The sequence below is a fragment of the Lotus japonicus genome, chromosome 3, assembly GCF_012489685.1.
Source record: "Lotus japonicus ecotype B-129 chromosome 3, LjGifu_v1.2".
Classification (NCBI taxonomy): Eukaryota; Viridiplantae; Streptophyta; class Magnoliopsida; order Fabales; family Fabaceae; genus Lotus; species Lotus japonicus.
In genome coordinates, this window is record NC_080043.1 from 79,008,703 (window position 1) to 79,030,167 (window position 21,465).

The window sequence follows — 21,465 nt, forward strand, 5'->3', positions numbered from 1 at the left end:
AAATTGGGTAGCTTGAAGAATTCTGGGTGTTGTAATGGTGATTGTTGGGATCCATTTCAAAACAAATGCTAATAGAAGGATAATAAGATGGTGAGAGAGATAATAAAGATGAGGAAAAACTTGGTTTTTTTTTCTGTGTCCAAATCTATCAAACCAAGTCTCTATTTATAGAGAAAAAAAAGTTATGAATTTTGGTAAAAAAAAAAAAAAAAAAAAAATTTCAACAAGATAATTCACTTTAAAGTTTTTTAAAAAAAAAAATCCGGCTGGCCAATGGGACGCTGCCACGCGTCCCATCCTCACCCACTCGGTCTTCTCTCTCCTCTCCCACTGACACGCCACGCGCGTTGTCGGCGCGTGTCCTGCACGCGCCTAGCGTTCTCCAATCCGGAGCTGCCACGTGGCTCCGGATGCTCCTCTCAACAATGTTGAACGGTTTCAACATTTTCCCAACTTCAACAACATTCAACAGACCAATGCAAGGGCTAAACATGTTTCAAAAACATTCAGCATCATTTTGAACAGACCATTGTACATGGTCTAAGTGAAACAAGGAAAAGGGAAAACACGGTTTCAACAAAAAGAAAAAAAAAAAAAAATGAGCAAACCAGCTATAGAGGCCGAAAGGAGAAATTGTGTGTGAGACAAGGATGATGGAGCAGTGGTTGGCAGTGTGGGAGATCTGAACGCAGATCTTGGTGGTGAATAGCTTTGAAGGAGGTCTGTAGCTAGGGTGGATCATATGTTGATGCTGCCATGGTTGAAGGATGCTAGAAGAAGTGTGATGAGATGAAAGAGTTATTGAAATTGAGGAGGAAAATTGTGTGTTCTTCTGTTCTGTTCTGGTTCCCCTGTTTTTCTCTCTTTCACTCTGTTTTTTCCTCTTTCTCCTTATCTATTCACTCTTCTCTTTTTCCTAAAATCCCCTCTCTTCTGGCTCTATTTCTGATTATTGCTCTCTGTAAAAAAGAATTGGAGGAAGAAGATCCTCTTTCTTTGTGCTTGGTTCCCCCCTTTTATAGACTCATAGTGATGGGAAATTTGTCAAGTTCCCTAAGCAAAGTCCTGCAAGTTTTTGTCTTCAAATTTTTCAAAAGTTTCGGCTACCCCATTCCCTGCTTCTCTCTTTTTTTAATCATCATGTCATGTGCCCTGTTTTTACTGCCACTGCAAGTGGCTTGCTTTTCCCCTTCTCTTCTTTCTTTTAATGTTTCTTGTTTGTACAATTGTACTATAAGAAGATGAAGGTGGTGAAAATTAATTGATCACACAGCTTACTCATGATGAGCCCCTAGGATGAGAGTCTTCCAACTTGCAGCATCATCTTCTGTACTGTCTAATTTCCACAATATGTCCCCTTTTTCTATGACATGCCACCGCCACTGCCATTAATTATTTCTCCCCAATTTCAACATTGTATTTCCTTGCTCTTAAGCTTTCCTTGCTACTCCTTTTCTTTCTTTCTTTTTGCTTTTTTTTAGTCACTTACGTGACTTCATTTTCTTCTTCTTTTTGTATTATATTTTTTTTTTGTATTTTTAACAACTAAAAACAAGTAATAATAACAATGATTATAATAATACTAATACTAATAATATAATTAACATAAATAAATGAAGGATAAAATTGAGTGCTGACAATATTTATATTTAATTTAAAATATTAGAAATTGAAAAATTTAACCATTACTAATTAATAAAATGAATAATAAAGTAAATGCATTTTTTTTGTAAGTTTTTATATTTATTATTTAATGTATTTAATACAAAGGATTTCCTTTATTGCATAATGCATTTAATACTATGGTTCAAGCCTTCTTTACATACGAGTGTTCTTTACCCGTGCGTTGCACGGCGATGCGTTGCACGGCGATTAATTTTATTGTAAAGATAAATCAGTAGTAATGCGTTTTTAATTTAGTTTAGACTCTTTTCAGTAAGTATATATAAAATATATGGAATAGAACATATGTTACAAACATGTAGATGAATTGACCACAGTAAATATATTTATTCGATGAGGTTGTAGATACCTCACATGGACTACACTTGAATAGTAATAAAAACCACGTTTTTAAGTAATGCATTACATGAAAATTGAAATAAGATAAAAATAACAATGACAACAACATGAACCTTTATTCAAAATTGTAGTCCATGATTAACGATAAAGACTTCATAACCGAGCTTGTTGTCAATCAAACATATTTGTGCTATAGAACCTAGAAAGGAAGGAAAAATTATTAGTATAATAATCAGTAACTAATACGAATATAATTATTAGTATTATTAGATGATCAATAACTTGCTTGATATCTTTTTATGCTGTAAAACAATAAAAAGAATAACCATATCAGTATTTCTATTTCTACCATTTAAATTGAAAAAAACATTGATAAATAAACACTTACATGTCAAATATTATCGAAGACTTCTTGATACACTACGTTGCGTCTAGTGTTAGTTACAACTCCTTCGTCATCTATGATGAGCATCTTCAACCCTTTTCTAGATTTAACTCTAGAAAGTGCAACATATAACTGCCCGTGAGTCAGATCAACAAATTTGAAAGTGCAACATATAACTGCCTGTGAGCCGGAGAAACAACGTGACGATTACATGGCTCACAGAAATACATACCGTCGGCAGGATATACCTTCTTGCTACACTTGCACGCAGGGTAGTACCAATCCATACCCTCTGCAATATACTTAACAGTACTAAGAACAACATAATAGGACTTCTGAAAAATTAAAAACAATAATATATTTTAGAATGTGTGATATATGTTGCATTTAAATAGTGTAGGCATGCTAAAGAACTTAGATTGTATGGATTTCAATTCATACACATGGTATATGTATTCAAATTTGAACTCTGAATCACATTAACACCATTTAAAATGCCTGAATTAATTCAATCAATCATGAATTCTAAAGGGGCTTACTCAATAAAATGACTACCACTTCACAAACATTTTCAATGCCGTAAAAGTCATATATAGATTAGTTTTTTGGTTCATAGCAAAGAAAGCATCAGTGATTGGTTTTAGTAGACCCTAAATCTCATAAACTTTAACGTGGTTTATTTTCTGAAGTTGGCATCAATGATTCATTTTTAATGCTGTTTATGATTTATTTTCTGAAGTCAAATATAGGTTATAAATTTAAAGTGATATACCTTAAGACTTATTAATTTTTTAATCGGTAAAGATTTTGAAATTTCTAAAATTTCATGAACCCTCTGAAAATACAGTGGGTGGTTATTGCAGGCAGCATTGATTCCAGGGAAAAATTAAGTTTAAAAATAAAAACATATGAACCCATATACATACCTATGCAAGATCTTTTAGTTGCTCGATGGTTTTCCCATCATTCTGCTTTAGAAAATCATCTTCAAGGGTAGATTTCTTTGCAGAATCTTGCAGAGGACTAATGACATGCACCGTATTATCATGTGATTCCAAAAACCTAGAAGATAGACGATTAAATAATTTGATATCAATAAAAAAGGAGAGTAATTTAAACAACAGAACTGAACTCACCGAGTTCGGAGGGGAGCAGCTTCTTCTATGAGATGATTAAAAAGAACATTTGTAGCTCCATAAACATTTTGGAGACTTGTCTTACCTGTAAAATAAAAATTATGAATGTTTTCAAAAAAATTGTCACTGCACTTTAATTATTTGACACCAGATGAAGCTTTAAAATACCTTTAAAGGGCTTTACTTTGACACAACTCACAACAACAACGGTATTGGTTGCATCAGCAGATCCAAGGTAACCAACGACCTCATCAACATACTTTCCAAAAAAGGCGCATTCAACCCGAGCCCTATTATGACGAATGAGAAATTATAAAACCATAAAAACTTAATAATCAAAGATGTACAAAATTTGAAATAAGGTATGAAATTTGGGTGTACCCGTCTTGGTCAAGTTCAATAGTAATTCTTTTCTGCTTCCCGCCATCTTTTTCGAATTCTTGTTCAGCACTTGCACCAGTGAGAGTTCCAATGACATCTGCAAAATCATAGCAATATTAATCCAAATCCCAGAATAGTAATTTAAAAATCAAAAGGGCCAAAAAGAATATATACCTATAAGAAAAGACGTATCAAGATCCTTGAACATTATATCAGATATCGGCACAAAATTGTACGGGCTTAAATCGATGGCCCTGTTGGGAACCAAGCGCACAGATGTATGAATATCAAAGTTGATCTTGAATGGATGCCCGGTTGGTCGGAAATCACGTCCGCTTTCACCAACGCCAAAGAACGAAATCTGATATACACGACCCTCACTTATCAAAGATTGGAATCGGTATATCAGAGTCTTCCTAACGGTCACATGAATCTTACAACCCTAAAATTCATTAAAATGAGAACATTAGAGATTTATAGTTTAAGCAAAAAAGGACGTAAAACATGATGTTTATGTGAAAAGTGATTTACCTTGTCATCCATAAGAATCATGTCCATGGAAAATGGAAGCTTGGATCCATATAAGCTCGGACTAAGCCACAAACGGTTCACCTTTGCGACAATAGACCAGTTTTCTTTTGAGGCATCGATGGTGGCGAGATCGTCGATTGCCATTCGAACAAAGTATATTTCAAAACCAATAGTTGGTGGGAAAAAAATGATGAAATTGAAGAATACCATGAGGTGATTTATATAGGAATTTGAGAATTAGGGTTACTGGTATATTCATCTTAAAAAAGGATTAAAAAAAAAGTAACGAAGAGATTAGTTTGTAACGAAAAAATAATTATATGCGGAATTGAAACTCCATATTCATTCTTGACTTTTGCTTGTCACGATTAAACGCAGAGCATTAAATGTATATTTGACAGAATTCAAATTTTCTATGTAATTTTCATTAATTCCACCATTTTAAATAAGGAATGATTTAAATATGAATAGCATATCGGGGCATTTTGGTCAATGAAATTATTCTCTTTACACAATATGCCTTCAATTTTTTTATTTAATGTTATGCGTACACCACCACTTAATTTTATTGTAATAATGATTTGGTCAATGCATTTACACATTTTGCATTCAATTTCATTTAAAACATATTAGGAAAATTATTCAGTTTTTATTGGTTGCAAAAGAAGTCAAGTAATTCGAATTTTCCATGCTTACACATTGCTGGAATTATTTTGAATGCAATAAATTAAGAGTCATAAACCATAAAAACAAAATCATTAAGATTTGATTATTGGGCCTCCATTAAAAAACTGAAATTAAATTGGGCTTCTATTATTTTGGTCCAAAATAATCAGAAGGTGACACTTGTCATGTAAAGAGGGGGGGGTGTTGGAGAGTAATTCTTGAAGTGCCAAGTCATGGAGGTGGGGCTCACAGCCTTCCTCTTTTCTAAAGTATATAGATATAGATGTATATAGAAGATTTATTTCTTATTCACTCTTTTTCACAAGAGAACACTCCTTAAATATGAAAAGGACTTTTATCCTTAAGACCTTAACCTACAATACAATCACTCACCACAAGGAAAAAAAAATTACAATAGAGAGAAAGGGGTTCCACTTGTGCCAATTTGGATCCTCTACTGTTGCAGATATTCTTTACCACTCCCTCTGCATAATTATAGGCCCTTGATTTTTACAATCAATGGCTAGGATTATTGTAAATAATAAATAGCTTATTTATTTAAGGATTTTATAATGATTTATTTGGACTGTTTTTTTCATAAGCGATTTATTTGGACTATAGTAGAGGCAGCAGACAATCTGAATGGAAGCATAATTAGTATGTTCCAGAATGTCCCAACAAAGAAGTTGTATGTTCTTGTACCAATTTCCATGCCATAATCACATGGTGTTCCTCTGTTAAGGTGCCACCAATTTAACACCTGATGAAGAAAGCTCCTTCAACCTTACCTTGAGTCATGTATGCCTTGCCTGAACTATTAATTGAATCCAGCAATTTCTGATTGATTTCATTCACCAAATCTTCAGTGATCATAATTTCCCCATTGTACTGAGAATTTGTACCATTGGACCTCCAATTAGCAACTGCTACTGGTGAAATCCTAAAGCAAACCAGAGAGAAACTTCTGGGGGCAACAATTTCAAACCTTGCATCCATTTTCACTAGCTTATCAAAGGTTTTGGCAGTTTGCACATGATTTCTAAAGAAGTTCCTCAGATTTTCGATGCCGTAGCTTCGAAGAACAAACCACAATTTGAGAGCATTGAACTTCCTGCTTAAGGTTACCTGCCAATCTTTGTAGTCAATCACTTGCTTTGATTCAGAAGCCTTGTTCCTCAAGAATTCAGGAGTTGTTGTCAAAGATTTGTTCAAGGCAGTGTGATCTTTCACCCAAAGACAACAACATGATAAACCAGTTAGAAACCACTTGTGAGCATTGAAGCTGAACGAGTCTGTCTTTTCAACTCCATCAATGCAATGGCGAAACTCAGGGCAAATGCAAGCAGGACCTGCATAAGCAGCATCAACATGGACCCAGATTCCATACTCTTTTGCCACATCACATAATGGTCCTATAGGATCAATGGTTGTTGTTGCAGTTGTGCCCATATTGGCACATAAGAAACAAGGAATCAACCCATTTTCCAGATCCTGAAGAATAGCAGAGAGCAAAGAGTCAGTGGTCAAAGCAAATGCACTTGACCTCTTTGTTTTAATGGCTCTGAAGTTTTGGGGATGAATTCCAGCAATTTGAGCTGCTTTCTGAAGTGCACTGTGTGTTTGGTCAGAGCCATACACAACAAGTTTTGAAATATTTTCCTTCCCAACTTGGGAAAGCTTTTGGTCTCTTGCAGCAACTAGTGTGCACAAAATGGCCTCACATGTTGTCCCTAGCAAAACACCACCACCACCATTCTTTTCAGAGAAAAGAAAGGTTTTTGGGAGGTTTAGAGCCTGTCCAAGCCAATCCATGACTATAGTTTCAAGCTCAGTTGCAGCTGGTGATGACACCCAATTGAATCCAACAGCATTGAATCCAGTACTTAGAATCTCTCCCATTAACCCTGCTATGCTACTAGTGCTGGGGAAGTAGGCATAAAAGTTGGGACTCAACCAGTGTGTGATGCCAGGGAGGATATGCTGTTGCACATCTTCCAGTATGGATTCAACTGATTCTGGGTGTGATGGGGCAGAAGTTGGCAATCTTTTTTGAAGATAACCAGGTTCCACGTTACTTAGAACGGGATAGCTATTGATATTTCGATAGTAATCAGCAAGAAAGTCAATCATCATGTAACCTTGCCTCTTGAACTCTTCAGGGTCGAGAAGATTCATATTCTTTGGTGAATCACTTTGAGGTTTAAGATTTGTTGTGTTCATCATTTCCATCTGGATATATGTAAAACCAATAATGCTCACAGGGTATTTCTGGTTTTTATGAAACAAAGGTATGCAACATATGTCAATACTTGACAGTATATATAGGTGTAGGAACATATAACTTTTTAGAATTGGGTGTTGGTTGGTTACCCATCTAATATGTATTAACACTTAAAACGTACTCACAAATAGAGATAAGAAAAGGAAAAAAATGAGTAATATGATCAATGATATGATAGGAAGTGAAGAGAAAGATAGAAAGAAAAAAATGAGATTCATTGTTTTCACAATTGCTAGGTTGAGGAGAAGATGCTTTCGTAAAAAAAAATCTCTTATAACATATAACACTCATCTTTATGCAAAATGACTTTCATTTTTAAATTTTTAGATTTAGAAAACTTGTTTATTTTTTACTTCCTAGTTTCATTTTCACAGCTACCATTATCGTCATTACCACCACCGCAACCACTACCACCAACATCCATGACCATCGTTTTTCATCGCCCAACTTTTAATTTTTTTCTTTTTCTCCGAAAATGAAAATGTCCTTTTTATTTTATTTTTAGCTCATACTTTAGAAAGTTTTTTAAAAAGAAAATGTTTTCTAAATATTAACCAAATATTTGATAATGAAAATAGAAAATGGACAAACCAAACAACCCTAATACATATAAATGATCATTATTAACCTTCATGATAACATTAAATTTTTATTTATTTTATTTCTTCCTCTTTACTTTAGTACATGAGAAAATAAAGACAAGCAAACGCAAACTTGCATCCCCGAATGATAGTTTAAGTGAGGTAAGAGTTAACGAATACATAAGTTGGGTGAAGGGTCCAGGGATCAATCCCTGAAGGTGTAATTTATTTTTCCAATATAAAAATAAAAACGCAAACTCCTGCTCCTGCAAATGGATACTAATTAAATTCATATAAATGAGCAAATATTATTGTTATACTTTCTAAGTTGTAGCTAAGGGGAACCACCACACAATATGGAGACTCATTAATCACTAGAATTGAAAGATTTGGCCGCCACTAAACATATTTTTATAGAGTATGACACAAATGAATAAAAATTGACATGGCCCTTCGCATTAGTTGCCACGTCAACTAATGAGTAATCATGTGAGCCATATGAACTCATACTAAAATCTTATGTCTGAATACAATGTCATCAATCTTGTCTCACGAATCATATTTTGTCACTTCAATTAAAATTGGCACACCAACCTCCTCAAAGGTTGAATAATCAATGCCCTACCTCCATTTTCACCAAATCGATCCATGAGATCATGCAAGAACTGCATTGAAGTAGCGATGTCATGACAAAGAACTGCATTGAAGTAGCGATGTCATGACAAAGAATCCTATCAATCTCAGAATGCCACTCGCGGCGAGTTCCGACAGACTCAACTTCTCGTAGGCTTAAGAAGGGAAAGAAAACTGATAGAATAGGAATATGTCAATTATTCCATATTTGTTTACCTGTAATTACTCTGTAATTAGGCTTAGCATTTATGTATTAGTCAATTATGCTTTGTATAAATATTGTAACATTTCATCAATAATATTCACCAATTCATATTGTCTTACATGGTATCAGCCTAATTCAGATCCAATACTGCTTCCGCTATCTCTTTCACCTTGCCGCCGCCGTCTTGCATTCCTTTCCTCCCTGCTTGCCGGCCGCCGCCTCTTATTCTTCTCCCTTCACAGAATTGGTCCTCCATTCTCCTCTTCTGTTCGTTGCTTCTGTTTTGGACACGCCCGCGCCCACCGGCCACATCCAGCCTCCAACCACCCTCCAGCGCTGCTGCCTGTCACCTTCCGGCCGCCGCTCGCCCAGCCAGCCGCCGCCAACAACCTCCAAATCTCCTTCCTCTGCACTCAGGTCCTCAAACCCGTCACGGATCCGCTTCCTGTGCAGCTCAACGTGACAGCCTAGTCACGTGTTTTTTTTTGCCACACCCGGTTCACCCGAATCGGCCCCTGTCTCCGGTTTAGCTTTCAATTTCTGGTTTAACCGGACCAGTAACCTTAAAAAAACCCTATTTTCCTTTAATCTCAGCCAAACTCCTCATCGCCATGTCTTCTCAAGCCTCCTCGGACAACACACATGTGACTGTCACCACTCCTACGGCAGTCACCCCGGTGGCCCCTCCTGTCCCACCGGCCAAACATGATTTCCACCCTGCGCTTGTGGTTACGAATATTAGGAATCACATTTCTATTATGCTTGACGTTGAGACTGATCGCTATGACACTTGGGCGGAGCTTTTCCGCATTCATGCTCGTTCCCACCGGGTTCTGCACCACATTGTCCCTGTTGCCGACAAGCCTGCTCCGCTTGTCACTGACCCTACTTACGAGTTATGGACCACTTTGGATGCCATAGTCCTTCAGTGGATTTATGCCACCATCTCTGTTGATCTGATGACTAGCATCATGGAGCCTGACTCTACTGCTTGGACGCGTTTGGCGAATTTATTTCAGGATCTCGTGCTGTCACCCTGGAGCAGGAGTTCTCTACTGTTCGCATGGAGGCATTTCCGACTGTTTCCGCCTACTGTCAGCGTCTGAAGACGCTTTCTAACCAGCTCCGTGATGTCGGGTCTCTTGTGAACAATCATCGTCTGGTATTGCAGCTCATCTCCGACCTCACTGATGCATACAAGGGTGTTGCCACTTTGATTCGCCAGAGAAATCCGCTCCCCTCGTTTCATCAGGCTCGCTCCATGCTTACCTTGGAGGAAGCTGGCATGGCTAAATTGAAACCTGTTGAACCTCCTGCTGCCTATGTTGCTACTCAGCCGCGTCCTTCTGATGCATCTTCTCATAGTCCTGATCGTCGGTCCTCCAACCATTCTCAATCCCACAACTCTAAGGGTCGTGGTGGGAATCGTGGCAACGGTGGTGGATCCCGCAGTGGCACCTCTCAGAGATCCTCTCCTCCGCTGCCACATCGGTCGCAGTACTTTCCGTACCAGCATTGGGGATGGGCCCCGCCTCCATGGGCCATGCCTCCGTGCCCATACCCTACCTCTCAGTGGACTCGTCCGTCTACTCCTCCTCAGCAGCCTGGCATTCTGGGCCAACGCCCCCAAGCTTATGCTGCTTCAGCCTCACCCGTGCCGACTGACATTGCCACTACCATGCACACCATGACACTTGCTCCTCCGGACAGCACCTGGTACATGGACACTGGAGCATCATCTCATGTGACATTATCACAAGGTAATCTCAAGTCTTATTCTAATTTAAGTCATCTTTATCAGAAACTGTATGTTGGTAGTGGACAGAGTATTCCAATTCAGGGTTCTGGACACACAACCCTCCCCACCTCCCATAAAACAAGCCTTTGACCCTTTCCCATGTTTTGCACACACCAAATATTGTTAAAACTTTGATTTTTGTGCGACAACTTGTGACGCCCTGAGCTGAGAAGGGCGAGGATTGATCGCCTTCTATGTGGAGGGACGCACCACACCCGAACAAGAGGTATTCCGAGACTGTGTAGGGATGGACTATACAGTTGAGGAAGGCATATATGATTTGATTGTACTACCCATAACAACAAGTTGCAACTTCTTTTCGGGAGCCCAACTCATAACAAGTTGCAACTTCATGGTTAAGTGTGCTAGCCTTGGAGCAATATTATGATGGGTGACCTCCTGGGAAGTTTTCCCAGGAAGCGCGCGAGTGAGGACAAAGCGCGCTGAAAAGACTCGTGTTGTTACCGTGAGGCCAGTTGTCAGATCAGGATGTTACAATTGGTATCAGAGCCAACCTCTCCCAGTACGGTGTGGTTTGGGGACGAACCAAGCGGAAGCTGGTGGGCCTGTGACGCCCGGGGCTGACGAGGGCGGGGAGTGATCGCCGGTGCAATGAGGCACGTACAAGGAGCGGCTCCTGGTAGGCTTCTAGGAGGAGGGGCACATGAAAGAACCGATCTCACACCCGAACAAGAGGTATTCCGAGACAGTATAGGGATGGACTATCCAGTTGAGTAGGGCATAAAAGATTTGATTGGTACTAGTCATGACAACAAGTTGCAACTTCTTTTCGGGAGCCCAACTCATAAGAACTCCATGGTTAAGTGTGCTAGCCTTGGAGCAATATTATGATGGGTGACCTCCTGGGAAGTTTTCCCGGGAAGCGCGCGAGTGAGGACAAAGTGCGCTGAAAAGACTCGTGTTGTTACCGTGAGGCCAGTCGTCAAGTCAGGATGTTACACAACTCACTACTGATAACAATGTTTCTGTTTGTTTTGACCCATATGGTTTTTCGGTTCATGATTTTCAGACGGGGATTCCACTCATGAGATGTAATAGTTCGGGCGATCTCTACCCAGTCACTCCGTCCTTTCCATTTGTTGGTCTAGCTCAGAGTCTCTGGCACAGTCGTCTTGGTCATCCCAGTTCTTCTGCCTTGCAGTCTCTTCGTAGTAATAAGTTCATTAGTTTTGAGCATTTAAATTCTAGCACAGTTTGTGAGTCTTATGTGTTTGGAAAACATGTTAGGTTGCCATTTGTTTCTTCTAATAATGCTACTGTGATGCCTTTTGACATTTTACACATTGATTTATGGACTTCACCTGTTTTATCTTCCGTCGGTCATCGATATTATGTTTTATTTTTGGATGATTTTACAGATTTCCTGTGGACGTTCCCTTTAAGTAATAAATCTCAAGTTTTTGAAATGTTCACTTCTCTGAAAAATGTCTTCAATGTGATAATGGGCGAGAATTTGACAATAAATCTTTTCATGCTCATTGTGTTGCTAATGGTCTTATTTTCCGCTTCTCCTGCCCACATACATCATCTCAAAATGGCAAGGCGGAGCGCAAAATACGCACCATTAACAACATGATTCGCACTCATCTCGCTCATGCGTCTGTTCCTCCGTCTTTTTGGCATCATGCTCTTCAAATGGTTACCTATCTACTTAATATCACTCCTCGGAAAGCTCTGTCTCATCTCTCTCCCACTCAACTTCTGTATCGTCATGACCCATCTTACACACATCGTCGCGTTTTTGGTTGTCTTTGTTACCCTTTAGTTCCCTCCACTACCATTAACAAATTACAACCCCGCTCCTCCCCGTGTGTCTTCCTTGGGTACCCACTTCATCACAGAGGTTATAAGTGTTTTGATTTGTCGCACAGAAAAATCATTATTTCCCGACATGTCATCTTCGATGAGACTCAGTTTCCCTTTGCCACCATGACTAATCCTCCTCCCTCCACATATGATTGTTTCTCCGATACTATACATCCCTCTATCCTTCACCAGTTGACTAGTCCTGACCCTAGCCCTACTCCCGTGGTGCCTCCAGCCCTGCCCACACCACAACTCCCCATGACCCCTTCCTCCTCTTCTAACTCCCTACCATCTTCTCCTTCACCGACTCAGCATGTACCTCATATTCGTACCATGGCCACTCGCAACATGCGTGGTATCTACAAACCCAGAAAGCTCTTCAACCTTTCTGTCACCATTGATGATCCCACCATCTCACCTATTCCCAAAAACCCAAAGCTAGCTTTTTCATATCTCAATTGGAAATCTGCAATGCAGTCTGAATTTGATGCTTTAATTAGAAATAAAACTTGGGATTTGGTTCCTCGTCCTAGTGATCATAATATCATTCGCTGCATGTGGATTATTCGTCATAAGACGAAAGCTAATGGTTGTTTTGAGCGTTATAAAGCTCGTCTTGTAGGTGATGGCAGGTCACATATTGCATGTGTTGATTGTGATGAGACCTTCAGTCCTGTGGTGAAACCAGCGACCATTCGCACAGTTCTTACCATTGCTCTCTCCAGGTCTTGGCTCATTCATCAGCTAGATGTTCAGAATGCTTTCCTCCATGGTGATCTGCATGAGACAATCTACATGCATCAGCCCCTGGGTTTCCGTGACCGTACTCATCCTGATTATGTGTGTCGCTTGCGAAAATCTCTATATGGGTTGAAGCAAGCGCCTCGCGCTTGGTACCAACGTTTTGCCGACTATGTCTCCACCATTGGGTTTCAACATAGCACCTCTGATCACTCTCTTTTCATTTATAAACGAGGCTCTGACATGGCTTACCTCCTGCTTTATGTTGATGACATCATCCTCATCAGCTCCTCTCATGACCTTCGCAAATCTATCATGGCCCTTCTTGCCTCAGAGTTTGCTATGAAGGATTTGGGACCGTTGAGCTACTTTCTTGGCATTGTCGTCACCAGACATGCAGGTGGACTTTTTCTCAGTCAGAGTACCTATGCACGTGACATTATTGCTCGAGCCGGTATGACATCGTGCAATCCTTCTGCCACTCTAGTTGACACCAAGCAGAAACTCAGTACTTTTGCTGGTACTCCGTGTGATGATCCTACTTTATATCGGAGTCTTGCTGGTGCTTTGCAGTATATCACATTTACCCGTCCTGACATCTCTTATGTTGTTCAGCAGGTGTGTCATCACATGCATGCCTTCTGCACAGAGCATATGCTTGCACTGAAGCGCATCTTGCGTTTTGTTCAGGGCACTTTACAGGTTGGTTTGCATCTCTATTCTTCTCCTATCGAGAAGATTATTTCTTACACTGATGCCGATTGGGGTGGATGTCCTGACACTCGTCCGTCTACTTCTGGCTATTGTGTGTTTCTCGGCGACAACCTCATTTCTTAGTCGTCCAAGAGACAACCCACGCTTTCCCGGTTCAGTGCTGAGGCTGAGTACCGAGGCGTTGCTAATGTGGTTTTCGAATCATGTTGGCTACGCAACCTGCTTTTGGAGCTTCACTTTCCTCCTTCTTATGCTACTTTAGTCTATGGTGATAATGTTAGTGCCATCTACTTATCCGGCAATCCTGTCCAACATCAGCGCACTAAACACATTGAGATGGACATTCACTTTGTTTGAGAGAAGGTCGTCCGTGGTCAGGCACGCATCCTTCATGTTCCTTCACGCCACCAGATTGCAGACATCTTCACTAAAGGCCTCCCTCGAGTTCTCTTTGATGATTTTCGGTCCAGTCTCAGCGTTAGTGAACCTCCCGCTTCGACTGCGGGGGTGTGATAGAATAGGAATATGTCAATTATTCCATATTTGTTTACCTGTAATTACTCTGTAATTAGGCTTAGCATTTATGTATTTGTCAGCTTTGTATAAATATTGTAACATTTCATCAATAATATTCACCAATTCATATTCTCTTACAAAAACAACTACAAAAGGTGGAATTTACAGCACTACTGCCGCAATTGGTCTTGTGAGAGGTCACGGGAGGACCAAATATATATGCCGCAATTGGTCATGTGTTGGTTTTGGCGATTATGTATGTTTACGCAGCTATACATATGGCAATTCTTTTAGTGGACATGGTCTCCTAAGCGCTCTTAATATCATGTTGAATTTCGGTAATTGTTAAAAATGTCATTAATGAAATAGCAAAACTACTAAAATGTCATTAATGAAGAAAAAACAACATAACAACTCTCCACCCTCATCCGCACATCATTTCTCGTCTTCTTCTTCCTCTTCCTCACCAACACCACTCATCTTCATTATATCCTCATACTCATCTCCAAACACAATCTTCATCTTCTCGTCTCTCTCATTTTTCGCCGCCCCCGTTGTTGGCCGTCGCCATTCTGAATTTTTTCTACAACTAATTAAGTGCACTTTAAAGTGCGTAGTTAACGCGCTACGCGCTTTAAGGGGCGTTTAGCTGCAAACAAAAATGTTTAGCTGCAAATTTCTACAAAATTGATATTAGATGATTTTTAAAAATTATGAGACCACCACAATAAATTAAGATAGAATATTTGGAGATTTATGGTGGAATAAAAAAAATTGAAATTCAAAAAAAAATTACCAGATGAAGAAATTTGGCTAAATTCCACAAATCTTACTTTATTTTTCTCTTCAACTTTTAGTTCACTACGTTTTGACCTGAGACTGAAAAAATTCAGTTTTTGGGATTGAAACGCTTAAATTTTCAATTTTCACACTTTAAAGTGCGTTACCTACGTACTATAAAGTGTGACCCTAACGCACTTTAAAGTGTGAGCGAAAAAAATTTAAAGGCATTTTCAAATTTTACATATTTAAGGAAGCTGGTACTAGATGTTGGGGGTGAGAATAACAATTACCTTGAATTTCATATATAAAAAAAGGGCAAACAAGTTCATAGTAGTTTTGATGGAACAAGTCGGTAGTTTTTTTTTTTTGAAATTGGCATGCATATAAATTAAATCAAAGTAGGCGAAGACGCCAATACATCATTGATCACCAAGTGATCTACATCATGATGAACCTCCTCCACCCAAATAGAGTTGGGGAAATCAGAAGCGTTCCTTTCCAGAAAAAAATAAAAAGAATGTAGGCAGTTGTTATGAAAAGGTAGGTAGATGTTGATTTCACGTATTTATTCTTTTTTTTTTTTGCTACAATGAAGGGAAAGAAAACCCCAAAACAACAAAGCTAAGAGAGATCCACAGAAGGATCAGCAGTTGGACAATTATCCTAGCTCAGAATGGAATGACATTCCCCAAAAGGAGACTCAAAATAATAGAGACCATGCTGGAGATCAAGGCTGACCTTAGCTAGATAGTCTGCAAGAGAATTGGCTCTCCTCAGTGTATGCTGGAAAACAACGTTCCCATGGTCCTGCTGCAGTTGGAGGATGCGCGAGGCCACCTGCCCGTAGTGGTGAGAGGCCAACTCTGTAGGCGAGCTTAACAGGCTGATAACCTTTAGAGATTCTGACTCAACAATCACCTGAGGTAGCTCCATGCCCATGGCTAGCTCCAAACCCGTCACTCTGTGTAAAAGACGGTAGCAGTACCAAGGATGCCAAGATGACGACCAAAACGCTTTAGCCAACGGCCCTCACCGTTGCGAACCACACCACCACGTATTTATTCTAAGGTATAAATGAAAAATCTAACAGTTGTCTATTGAATTTAATGTATAGCACTGCTACATGGCACGATGCCAAGGAGTGCAAGAGACCACGGTATTTGCATTGGTTTAAGATTTAAATTTTATAATTTTTAGCTGTTTAAAAAATATATTATTTTGTTAAAAACACTAGTCGTAACCCTATCGTGCCTTCAATCTCGTGCACAATAGCATTTGTGTTTAATGTATTATTAGAAAAAATGTGACTTTAACACATCAACTTCAACGTAGATCCACGTTAAGTTCACACATTGCATAGTTTATGTATTTTTATATTTAATTATTTAGAGATGTTGGTTCTAAATAGAATATTAGGCGTATTTATATTATTAAATATTTAAATATCTTTTATAAATTTTTGAACTTGGTCATTAAATTGAAAGTTCTAATAAAGTTTCGTACATACAAATTAATAGGTAATTTTATCATTATGATTTAACATTTTACTAATATGTTGCCTTGTATTGTACGAGTGCTATTAATATTTATTAGTACACAAATGCTTAATGGTACGAGATGAATGTGCCTTATATTTTTTGATCGGTTGGTTTAATGATAGGAAAATGTTGTGTGGCACGACGTGGGTTCTCGTGCACCACGCACGAAGCATTTTCTGGCGGTTTGAAACCGCCAGAAACTGTAGCTGTTCTTTTTTTTTGCAGTTATAATTTTGTGGCGGTTTTTTCAACCGTCATTAAATGAGTCTCGTGCACCTCTCGTATTTCTTTTGTCGTGCCACGTAGCATTGCTCTTAATGATATCCCTCTTTCTATCCCCTGGATCCACTTGTGGTTTAAGCAATGTCATTGGCTAATTTAAAATTTGTTACATTCGTAACATTAAAACTGTCAAGCCAAAAATCATTACTCTTTAAAATTATATGTTATAGTAATACTTAAGTACTTAACTAGTCAAGTGGTTTTCATTTAAAAAAAATTAAGTTCGAGTCATGTGTATTGTGAAAATCTCAATCAATGCTAGAGGTAAGTTCTTAAGCTAAACACAAAGAATCAAGTTTTTAAGCATCGAAAATGATTGATGTGGAGAAGAACTAAGAACCTAGCAATGGAGATTCTCATATTTCTTAGTTCTTAGCACTATTTATATGAGTCTTAGTTCTTAGCACTATTCATGTGGGTCCGTACTGTCACATGTGTTTAAGCAACTTTTTGCAGATTTTGCTATAACCATGAGTTTTTAGTTCTCACAATACCATTATATTAGTGATATTTTTTATTTTCATATAATTTTGATTTAATTTTAAATGTTAATTCAATACTTAAATTAAATGAGTTGATGAATGAGAAAAAAAAAAATTAATGTTTCATGCTAAGAACTCAAAAAGTAAAACTCCTTATATAAGAACTAGTTCTTATTTTAAGAACTAACAACTTCACATCAACCCCCTCCAATGATTTAGAACTCAGTTCTTAATTCTTGGCTTAGAAATAAGAACTAAAAACCTTACATTGGAGATGCTATTAGGCGAATTAACTTTACATGAATGAAATTATTTAAGTCTGATCAATACCTCGTGGAGAGAAAACCTATTTTAGATTAAAAAAAATCATTTTATCAGACATATTTATATTATTAAATATCTTTTATATAAATTTAGAATTTGGTCATTAAATCGAAAGTTCTTATGAAGTTCCGTACATAAAAATTGATGGGTATTTAATTATGATTTAACATTTTACTAGTATGTCTCTTTGTCTTGTACGAGTTCTATTTATATTTATTACATAGTACTTACAATTTAAAATCTTATACCATAATTTATTTTCTATTTTTAAAACTAAACACAAACAACATTTCTATATGTTATTCTTTTATGGCTCGTTTGGTATGACGTATCAGGCATGATAGTATAAACTTATATAATATATTATGAACTTAACCACCGCCACCTCCACCACTACTGCCGCCGCCACCACTATCGTCGTCACCACCACCACACTCCACCACTGATATCATCATCGTTACTGTCACCACTACCACGCTCCACCAGTGATATCGTCATCGTTACTGTCACCACCGTCGTCTCCGCCACCCTCCACCACCGCCGCCATCACCACTGTCATCACCACCCTCCACCACTACCATCATCGCCGCTACCGCCACTACTACCACCACCGTCGTCACCACTACCATCCATCATCACCGTCATCATCATCACCATCCAATACCACCACTACCACTACCACCATTGTCGCCATCAAATTACACAATGTGTGACCAAACGCGGTATAATATTAAAATTTTATCAAGTCTAATAGAATCAAACTTTATACTATCATACATTATACTATACAACATACCAAATGTGCCACCAAATTTCATGCATATTTTTTATTTGATAAAAATTATTCTGAAATATTATTTATGTCATAAATATTTTGAAAATGATAATATCCTAAAATGACGACAACAAATTGATATAAATTAGGGTTAAAATATATAACAGTCCCTGAACTTTGAACGAAATCTGAAAACCGTCCCTCGCCGAAAAATTATCTGAAATCCGTCATAGTACTATCAAAAACAAATTTGACCCATCCCTCCGGCCGCCTTAGCTCCGGCAAGAGTCCTTTTTTTATTTTTACCCATCCCTGAACTTGGAGCCAAATCTGAAAATCGTCCATTTTTATTTTTATTTTTTAAAATTAAAATTCCCTAATTTCTAAGAATTAAATCTACCTAATTTGAAAATTCCCTAATTTGAAATCTAAACTTTGAGCGAAATCTGAAAATTCCCGAATTTCTAAGAATTAAAATTGCAAATTTTTTCTAACAACAAGAAGAAGACGATGTTGTTGTTGGTGGAGGAAATGAGATGAAGATTAAGATGAAGAAAGAAGAAGAGAAGAGAAACAGGATCTGAAGGAGAGAGAACTTGGGAATTGTGGTTAAATTGGGATGAGTTAGGGTTAGATTAAGGGATTTGTGGTTAAATTGGGAATTCAGGCTTAGATTAAAAGGGTATTAGATTTAATTCTTAGAAATTAGGGAATTTTAATTAAAAAATAAAAATAAAAAAGTACGGTTTTCAGATTTCGCTCAAAGTTCAGGGATGGGTAAAAATAAAAAATGGATCCCTCCGGAGCTAAGGCGGCCGGAGGGATGGGTCAAATTTGTTTTTGATAGTACGAGGACGGATTTCAGATAATTTTCCGGCGAGGGACGGTTTTCATATTTCGCTCAAAGTTCAGGGACGGTTATATATTTTAAGCCTATAAATTAATGCAACTACAAAATCATTGATCTCAATTTTTGTTATTATAGATACCTAAAATTTTGGTTCTTTTATAATCTGGTCATTAAAATTATTAAGTTTTCTAACATCATTCAATCTTATTTATAAATCAAGACAAACTCAAATTGATTTTTATAATCATTATTGAGATTAATGTTTATACACAAAATCATTGATCTCAATTTTTGTTATTATAGATACCTAAAAATTTGGTTCTTATAATCTCGTCGTTAAAATTATTAAATTTCCTAACATCATTCAATCTTATGTATAAATCAAGGCAAATTCAAATTTGTTTTTTATAATCATTAATGAGATTAATTTTTATACACTCACGGTGTAGAAAAATTCACACTGGTTATAGACAAACTAATTTTTATGCACTGACGATATAAAAAAATTTATACGCTAACGGTGTAAAAAGTTTCCTAACATCATTTACTCTCAGGTACCCACTAGGGTGGGCAACCTTTTTTCTCACCCTAGTGGGCACCTCAATCTCATTGTCACTAGGAAAATCACGGGTTATAGAGAAACTAGTTTTCCTGATCGAGGTGTTAACCTGTAAAGTCTATACGAAACCAAACTTTATAAACATAACCAAATTCTTCACCACCAAAAAGATTCTCATAGGAGCAAGTTGCATTTACACCAAATGAGACGCAAACCTAATTGCCAAACTCATAATCTCCTTATTGAATATGGGAACTTTGGTCCGATCAAAAGTATGTAATGTTGGAACTTGGAAGTTACTGAGAGCAACAGAGTTTGGAGAAAATGGAAATATGTTTATTGAATTAAAGATCTCAGTATTTTTGGAAAAGTATATTTGTTTTTTTTGAACTCAACAAAAACCTTATATAAAATCAAATCAGATCCGGTATAGAAGCCAATACATCAGAAAGCATAAAGCTAGTAAGCTCCGGCGGACCTTCCTCTAACCAGACAACATCCTGAAAGGTAGAGGCGTGTCAGGCAAGATAATCAGCACAAGAGTTCCCTTGGCGACGAACAAAAGAAAAATCAACATAGTCAAAAGCTGAAATTAAACTACGACAATCATAAATAATTGAAAATAAATAAGAAGTTCCATTCGCCTTCTTCCAAGCCTGAAAGAGGCGTAAGCAATCCGTCTCAAACTGAACGCGTCTGAACCCAAGATCCACAGACAACTCCATAGCCTACCTAAGACTCAAAGCTTCAGCCACCGTTGGATAAAGAGCAAGTGTTGGAAATTTTGCAGCAGCCGCGAGCACCTCCCCGGCGTTGTCCCTCGCCACCATACCAAACCCCGCCATCTTGTCCCTCCCCACCGCAGCATGATCGTTGACCTTCACCACATCAACCGCAGGCCGGACCCATTTCCCTGGCCCTTGACCCCGCCCACCATGCGCCAAGGAGAATGACGCTGATGGGGGGCACACTAGTGTAGCAACACGAGCCAAAATCGAAGCCACAGACCAAGGTTTCTCCACAAAGATCAGTTTATTCCTTGCCTCCCACCATACCAAACCTCCGTCAGCAGTACCCAACCAGAAAAGACAATCAAACGAATCCTGATGTCGAATAGATATAGACAAAATTCTAGCAGCTGTGGTAGGACAAAATGTCCACTCAACTAAAGGAATATTCCAACCGCCATGGTTCGGAAGGAGGAGTTCAGCCACCTTAACCAACTGTTGCTCATCGATAATCTCTTGACGAAAATTAATGGGAGGGCCGCTAGGGAGCCAATTATCATCCCATATTCTAACATGTTTGCTGTAAGACCCGGATAATTTATACGATTATTAACTAGTTATTTATCGGTTTAAAGACGATAAGCGCTATTAAGTTTAAGTTGATGTATTTATTGTGCCTTATGTGTTTATGTAAAAATTATTGTATAATTAAGTATTATTATTTTCT

At 38.1% G+C, this 21,465-nt stretch overlaps 2 protein-coding genes across 2 annotated transcripts; both read right to left on the reverse strand.

The window, feature by feature from the left end:
* Window positions 1-3,878: 3,878 nt before the first annotated feature.
* On the reverse strand, window positions 3,879-4,476 carry LOC130744789 (uncharacterized). Its single transcript, XM_057596944.1, has 3 exons — window positions 4,456-4,476; window positions 4,099-4,366; window positions 3,879-4,021 (listed from the first exon to the last, which is right to left on the reverse strand). Exons 1-3 carry the CDS (start codon window positions 4,474-4,476, stop codon window positions 3,879-3,881), a joined length of 432 nt encoding a protein of 143 aa, XP_057452927.1.
* Window positions 4,477-5,407: 931 nt separating this feature from the next.
* Window positions 5,408-7,427, reverse strand: LOC130746221 (tyrosine decarboxylase 1-like). Its single transcript, XM_057598774.1, has one exon. It carries the CDS (start codon window positions 7,348-7,350, stop codon window positions 5,875-5,877), a length of 1,476 nt encoding a protein of 491 aa, XP_057454757.1. The 5' UTR covers window positions 7,351-7,427; the 3' UTR covers window positions 5,408-5,874.
* Window positions 7,428-21,465: the final 14,038 nt, after the last annotated feature.

Bases quoted from the DNA above. Each gene is read 5' to 3' on its own strand.
- LOC130744789 (XM_057596944.1), bottom strand. From the start codon at position 4,476: ATGATTCTTATGGATGACAAG. The intron at 4,367-4,455 runs GTAAATCACTTT...AATGAATTTTAG, and splicing joins TGATTCTTATGGATGACAAG to GGTTGTAAGATTCATGTGAC. The intron at 4,022-4,098 runs GTATATATTCTT...ATGATTTTGCAG, and splicing joins TGATACGTCTTTTCTTATAG to ATGTCATTGGAACTCTCACT.
- LOC130746221 (XM_057598774.1), bottom strand. From the start codon at position 7,350: ATGGAAATGATGAACACAACAAATCTTAAACCTCAAAGTGATTCACCA.